The sequence below is a fragment of the Kryptolebias marmoratus genome, linkage group LG2 (assembly GCF_001649575.2).
Source record: "Kryptolebias marmoratus isolate JLee-2015 linkage group LG2, ASM164957v2, whole genome shotgun sequence".
Taxonomy (NCBI): domain Eukaryota; kingdom Metazoa; phylum Chordata; class Actinopteri; order Cyprinodontiformes; family Rivulidae; genus Kryptolebias; species Kryptolebias marmoratus.
The window spans coordinates 9,641,094-9,648,411 of NC_051431.1; the positions used below are offsets into that span (position 1 = coordinate 9,641,094).

Below are 7,318 nucleotides of genomic sequence, written 5' to 3' on the forward strand. Positions count from 1 at the left end.
GGGGGGGGGGGGGGGGGGGGCATTAACGCTGAATATGCTTCCTAAATTCCAGCCATGACGAGATCTACCCCATCATCTGTAAGTACGGAGCTGCTCGGCGTACATCTCTTTACTCGGATCGTTTTTGGACCGGGGGGTGGGGGTGGGGGTGTTCCACATTTGATCCATCTTTGGACCGGATCTAATCAGTTGGGCGTGAGAGGATGACACACTGGATTGTTACGGGAGATCTTTAAACCATCGCTCGGGACGCGATTCGGCTTCTAATAACCAAGCTAGCTGTCGATATATTTACACGTAAATAGGCCCACCGATGCCATAATGACTGGAGCCAGGAAAGGAACTGTTCATAGGTTGGTACTGAACATTAGGAATAAGCAGACCAAGAAGGCTAAAGAGCTACAAGTGTGCTTCTAAAATGGCTCTTTCGTCCATTATACTTTTATTTGTTTCAGTGCAGATTATTTTAAAATAAATGCTGAATCTAGTAACATTTGTCCACCCCTCAACACAATGGTCTCAAACCATTTTTTCCCATTTTTTTTCTCCCCCCTCCTAAATTTGTTAAGTCATCCACAGTAAATATATAGCTTTTGAGCATAACATTGCCTATTTGAAAGTGGTCTCAAAGCTCCTGTTTGATAACATTTACAGGTTTGCTAAGAGGCCAGCGAGGCCTACAGCGTTCAGATTTGAAATGTTCAACACTTTGTGCCTTTCTAAATCCTTCTAGGCTGCACAATGGCTTCAAATGTTTTTAATTTACTTTTGTTTCCCCCCTCCTAACTGGATCACAAGCCTGTCTTTAAGTTTTGTGATACGTTTAAAAGTCAGTGGTTTTTGAGTTGGTAAATTTGCCCAGAATTCCCAGTTTTACCTACAGGACACTTTTACAAGTTTCGGGGGTGTCAGCTTTAAGTTGAACCAAAATTAAAGGTGAATCCCACCAAAGATGCTAAACTATATTAGTGTTTTTTGTTCAAAACACTAAGAATTTTTTATTCTTTAAAGTGGGTTAGGGGTTTGCTAAATTTACCTGAAGATGCCTTTAACCCTTTTGGTTTTGAAACCGGTTCACTTCTAATCTTTTTCTTTCTTTCTTTCTTTGTGTTGCTGTTTTGAATTTGGCATCTAGACTTTAATACCTTAGAGCCATCTTAAGTAGGATGAAGTCAAACAAAGCAAGAGTCATTTTGACATTTTCTTTTATAGTTAAACTTTTTAATTAATATTCAAGCTCACGGTAATAAATAGCACAAACAATAAAACACTTACTCTAAAAAAAACAACTAAATATATTATTATCCCTATTTAAGCTCTTTAAATGTAACATTTAAAAAAAAAATTCAATCTACATGCACCTTTTAGTTGATAGATGCGTGTTAAATAAAGCTATAATGCGTATTTATAAATATATTCACAGTGGCTGGTAAAAACGATATCTCCCAGCTCTCAAATAGCTTGTTGGTCTGTGCTCTCTCATCTTACAGTTCCTCTTATTTCTGTCAGTGGACGTGTATTTTTTGCTTTTCCAAAGCTGGGTCAGCTTTCTAACGCTCTCAGATGGAGTGCAGGTTTTGGGCTGTGCAGCTATTTTGCTGTCAGGCTCTCGTGTTGAAAGCAACGTCTAAGTGTGCCAAAGTTCAATTTTATTTCTTGTTTATTTCTTGTTTTCTCATTGGAAAATGGGAGCAGCTCTGCCCTGGCAACAAAAGTAGGCTATTTGCATACCGCGTTGTGATTGGTCTGTGCATTGATGGGCTTGCCAAATCACGCTGTATCTCTGTGCTGATAGGCTATGCTAATTAGGTGCTGTTGCTGGGATTCTGAATAGTGGTTACTGTGTAGCGCTGGTGAATTGTGTTGTCTGGTGAGAGATGCTGATAGCTGAACATGCTATTTAATAATTTTTTGATTCCTTCTGGCTTAAAATGAAGGATGATTCACTGTACAGTGTGGAGATGCTGTGTTCTCACCCCTTTTCACAGTTAAACCTGCTGTTTTTCTCCCTTTTCTTCACAAAGGTTGATATGTTACTGTTGTATTTTCTTTTATTTTACTTATTCCTGCTATGCTTTTCTGTTTTAGTTTACATATTTATTAAAAGTATGCTGTTTTAACCTGGGATTTATCTGAAGAATATACTAATCTTTGTTGTTCTTGATGTGCTGTGATTATTATTATTATTTTTTAAGGCCTCGGTTTGTTTATTTTAACATGCATGATACAAATGCGCTTTGTAATTTTAAATATGTGCATTATTAGTTTTATTAATAATGTGTCGAGCATGGAAAAAAGAGGCTCTGTTTAAAGGTTATCTGCACAATATGTAAGATATATGATCCGAAACCTGTTTTAATTGTGGACTGAGAGTCATTTTCATAAAGAGGGCTCACATTTCTTTCACAGTGTGTGTGTTTTAAGTTAAAATAGAAACCCTAACAAGGTTAATTTCTCCTAGGAGGAGAGACTTCAGCATGCAAACCTTCGTCCGTCCGGCTTGCGCCCTCTTTTTCTTTACACACTGCTGGTCTTCAGATGGCTGCTCCAATGCCCCATACGCACCAGCAGTACAGTGACCGCCACCAGCCAAGCACTGACCAATCTGTTACGGTCTTACCGTACAGCGACCAGACACCACAGCTCACTGCCAATCAGGTATACTAACCCAACCTCACTGCACCTCTCTGTTTTACAAGAATTACAAGAATCGCAGTACTTAGTGTGATATGAAAGACCACTTCCCTTTTTTCTGCTGTCACTAGGCAGAGTAGCTGCTTGTCAGCTGTCTCTTTCAATTTAATCATGCCATGTTGTGCACAGTTACTTGTATTAAATGTATTAATATAAGATTAAGCTGTTATTCGTGCGGTTGCTGAGTGTTTTATTTTTTGTTCATAAATTATTGTAATAATTTATCTTTGACAATCCAGAGGCACATGCCCCAGTGCTTTCGTGACCCAACTTCAGCTCCCCTGAGGAAGCTCTCCATTGACCTTATCAAAACCTACAAACACATCAATGAGGTTAGTTTTTTTTTCCTTCTTTCTTTCAATGCATCTAAAACAGCATCAATACATTACTTTGAAAATGAACCAGCTGCTGTTTCCATAATCAAATCAGACGTGTTTGCTCCTAAAATTCTTTTCTCGGTTTACAAATAATTTGTTGCTTCTGTTTCTCGCGAGTATCTTACGACGAAACATGCTTTAATCGTGTCCACGTGATGTCATCTTTTAAACAAAACTAATCGAAATGAAATCACAACAAAACTAACCCAGTAAAAATCCTTCCTGACACACAGATATTAGTTTGTATTTTATTAGAGATTCTGAAATGGTTTCTTTGTGTAATTATGTGGTGTAATTTGTCAACTTTTAGGTGTATTATGCAAAAAAGAAGCGACGACACCAACAGGGTCAGGGTGAAGACTCCAGTCACAAGAAGGAGAGGAAAGTCTTTAATGATGGCTATGACGATGATAACTACGACTACATCGTCAAGAATGGGGAGAAGTGGATGGACCGCTATGAAATTGATTCCTTGATAGGAAAAGGATCGTTTGGACAGGTGCTTGCTTAAATTTCTTCACCTGGGAGTGATGGCGTTGATGTTGAATACTGGTGTGTACGATCTAACCGTGGGGAATCTTTAAATTGTCATCTTTAGGTTGTGAAAGCATATGACAGAGTGGAGCAGGAATGGGTCGCCATTAAGATCATTAAGAACAAGAAAGCTTTCCTCAATCAAGCCCAGATCGAAGTGCGCCTTCTGGAGCTGATGAACAAACATGATACTGAGATGAAATACTACATCGGTAATCCACTCTTGAGATTTGCTTTTAATCTGACAAGTCGTCACCGAGCAGGTGAGGAGCCTCTTCCTGTGTTCGACTAACACGGTTACGATTTGGTCTCTCGCAGTTCACCTAAAGCGACACTTCATGTTTCGGAACCACCTCTGCCTCGTGTTTGAGATGCTGTCATATAACTTATACGACCTGCTCCGAAATACCAACTTCCGCGGCGTCTCGCTCAACCTCACCCGGAAGTTTGCCCAGCAGCTATGCACGGCACTACTCTTCCTGGCCACGCCTGAGCTCAGCATCATCCACTGTGACCTGAAGCCCGAGAACATCCTCCTCTGCAACCCGAAGAGGAGTGCCATCAAAATAGTGGACTTTGGCAGCTCATGCCAACTGGGACAAAGGGTATTTAGCTATTTTTCTTATCAGCAATAAAATTAATGTATGCAAGAAAGTCCTTTTTATGGCTCTTTAAAAGAAATGAAGCTCACTGTTCATGTTTTCTTTTCTTTCTTCTTGTTTGTTCTGTCTCCCCCTTGTGTGCCTCGTGTCTGTAGATATACCAGTATATCCAGAGTCGCTTCTACCGTTCCCCAGAGGTGCTGCTGGGAATGCCCTATGACCTGGCCATCGATATGTGGTCCTTGGGTTGCATCTTGGTAGAGATGCACACTGGAGAACCTCTCTTTAGCGGAGCCAATGAGGTATAAGAATCTGAAATGTTATCTAGATCGTGTGATTTTAATCACGGAGGGCGAACGCTCTCATGTCATATCTACGTAGTTCTCAGAGATAGAGGAGTGGACTTAATAAGATTTACAGTGTACAAAAAGAATTGAATTATGTGATTGATCATGTCTCCAGGTGGATCAGATGAACAAAATAGTCGAGGTTCTTGGTATCCCGCCTAATCACATAATGGACCTAGCCCCTAAAGCCAGGAAGTTCTTCGAGAAGCTTTCGGATGGTACATGGAGTGTTAAGAAGACCAAAGATGGCAAAAGGGTGAGTTGAATAATTTATTTTTTTGGCAGACTGCTGAATATTGTGAGACAGTGTCGCAGTTAATCGCGATAAGTGACGGGTTGGTTAATCTTTCGTCTGTGCTCTTAACAGTATAAGCCTCCAGCTTCACGGAAGCTGCACTCAATCCTGGGTGTGGAGACAGGGGGTCCAGGTGGCCGACGAGCGGGGGAGTCTGGCCACGCTGTTGCTGACTACTTGAAGTTCAAGGACCTGATCCTCCGGATGTTGGACTACGACCCTAAGAGTCGCATCCAGCCCTACTATGCCCTGCAGCACAGCTTCTTCAAGAAGACTGCGGACGAGGGGACCAATACGAGCAGTAGCGTGTCTACAAGCCCCGCATTAGAGCAATCCCAGTCTTCAGGAACCACCTCCAGCACCTCCTCCAGTTCAGGTAACGGGCCAGCTGCTTTGTATCAGGATTATAAAAGCAAAGCATTACTTCTCTTTTACCTAAAGTTATTTACGATCAAGTAATAAGCTATTAACGGCCACGCAGGTGTGGAACTCTGTTTCACTGTCAACGTAAAGCTGTTGTGAAGCGGATTAAGGATGTACTTGTGACACTTGTGTTTAACACTTAGGAGGATCGTCTGGGACTAGTACCAGTGGCAGAGCGAGATCAGACCCTACCCATCACCACTTGCACAGTGGAGGACACTTTGGCACGACAATGCCAGCTATCGATGGTGACAGCCTCTGTCCACAGGTCAGCAACCTGTTAGCTGGAAAGGTCTCCACTGAAATCTGAACCTGAATGTAGTTAATCCTGTAGGAAAAATCAAGCTTCATTTCTTCCAGAGTACATACACATTTTTATATAAAAAGGAGCTGATTTTGTTGTTCTAAACATGTTGACTAAAGTCTTTTTAGAACAGTTTATGAAGAAGTTGATACAGATACTTCTAATCTGGTCATGTTGACTTAAACATTGCTGCGTTGAAGAAAGGAACTGTCCTGGATTTGTTTTGTCCTGTTGACAGAATTCCTGTTTTGGCTGACCTGTCAAGTTTTTAAACAAATTGCATGACGTACATCAATAAAGACTTGTTTTTGTGTTGTATCACCGGTAAAATGGGCTTCTTCACGTTGCATATGCATCAAAAAACAGGCAGAGCTACTTTATGAGTTTCACAACTGAGTCCTGTCGTTTCCGTTCACAGGCGAGACAGCCTTACCCACCCCCGCTGGTGTGGGGAGGTGGCGTTGGACCCGAGTCAGTCACTGGAGAAACCCACCCAGTCCAGGAAACCACCTTCCATGTTCCCCCTCAGCACCCCAAGGCCCTGCATCCCCACTCACACACTCATCACCACCACGGGCAGATGATGGCTACACGTCCACGTCCACGCCACTACACCTCCCCGACACACAGCTCTTCAACACAGGACTCCATGGAGGTGGTTCATGGCCATCTGTCCATGACCTCCCTGTCTTCCTCTGCCTCCTCTTCCTCTACATCATCCTCTTCCACTGGGAACCATGGCAACCAGGCCTACCAGCTCCGCCATTTGCCCGCTGGAGCCCTTGACTTTGGTCAGAATGGTGGGCTGAGCATGGGGCTAGGTGCCTTCTCGAACCCACGGCAGGAGACTGGCATGGCAGCGCACCCTGCATTCTCCATGGGCACGAACACAGGGCCTGCCCATTACCTAGCGGAAGGCCACCTGGGCATGAGGCAGGGCATGGACCGAGAGGAGTCTCCAATGACTGGAGTGTGTGTGCAGCAGAGTTCGATGGCCAGCTCGTGACTGCACTGACATTTGGCTGTGTGTTCCCCCTGTGCGTCATTTTTAAGGTGGTGTTTTTTACTACAAGGTGTGTCGAGAACAAAAGCTGCTCACGTCAGAAGGGAGATATCACTGAACCGCTACTACAGAGAAAAAAAAAAAACCTTTGTTAAAAGTATATATGTAATTTTTATCAGTTTTTTTCTTTTGCAATCATTAGGCACAAAATAATACTGCGAAATAACCATAGTGAGATTGAGACATCCATCTTACCATTTCACCAGTTTCATGTAACCACAAAGTAATCACCATATGGTATTATGTGGCAAAATCTTCTAAGGAGCATTTCAGAGTGGAGTTCAAAGCTGTCTTGCAGCTCGCTGTTGGTGATGAAATGCTTGGCGTCCTCTTTAGGTTCAAACCGCGGAGCACCTGACATTACTGCTCCGCTGGTTGGTAATGATTTCTGCCCTTTCTTTTTTTTTTTTTTTTTTCTTTAAATTTTAATTTTTTTAAAATTCTTTTGAAAGTGAAGTTTTCACATTTAAAAAAAAAAAAAAGAAAAAAACAACAAAAAAAAAAGCTGCTTGTAAATCCTGTAGCTTGACAACGAGGGGGGAAGTGTTTGCAGTGATATTTCTTGTTGTCGGTCGGTTTTGTGTGACTCTGTTAAAGGGGAGCACATAGCAGTGGAGTTCCCCTACGCGTGTGCTGGCCGGGTGGAGAGGAGGACACCCCCACCCCCCCCACCACCACC

General features: G+C 42.5%; 1 protein-coding gene across 3 annotated transcripts in view; it reads left to right on the forward strand.

The window, feature by feature from the left end:
* dyrk1ab (dual-specificity tyrosine-(Y)-phosphorylation regulated kinase 1A, b) overlaps positions 1–6,797 on the forward strand; it is an 8,366-nt gene extending 1,569 nt beyond the window's left edge. Inside the window, exons 1-11 of one of the 3 annotated variants that reach the window (XM_017437222.3) lie at positions 55–78; positions 2,462–2,658; positions 2,934–3,026; positions 3,382–3,570; positions 3,670–3,817; positions 3,924–4,210; positions 4,363–4,509; positions 4,670–4,810; positions 4,922–5,225; positions 5,416–5,540; positions 5,995–6,582. In XM_017437222.3, the coding sequence (XP_017292711.1) occupies positions 2,539–2,658; positions 2,934–3,026; positions 3,382–3,570; positions 3,670–3,817; positions 3,924–4,210; positions 4,363–4,509; positions 4,670–4,810; positions 4,922–5,225; positions 5,416–5,540; positions 5,995–6,582 (2,142 nt within the window). In that variant the 5' untranslated portion in view covers positions 55–78; positions 2,462–2,538. Of the gene's footprint in view, positions 1–54; positions 79–164; positions 2,025–2,461; positions 2,659–2,933; positions 3,027–3,381; positions 3,571–3,669; positions 3,818–3,923; positions 4,211–4,362; positions 4,510–4,669; positions 4,811–4,921; positions 5,226–5,415; positions 5,541–5,994 lie in introns of those variants that run through there. The other 2 variants (XM_017437225.3, XM_017437224.3) reach the window with 2 other exon arrangements.
* The last annotated feature ends 521 nt before the right edge of the window (positions 6,798–7,318 follow it).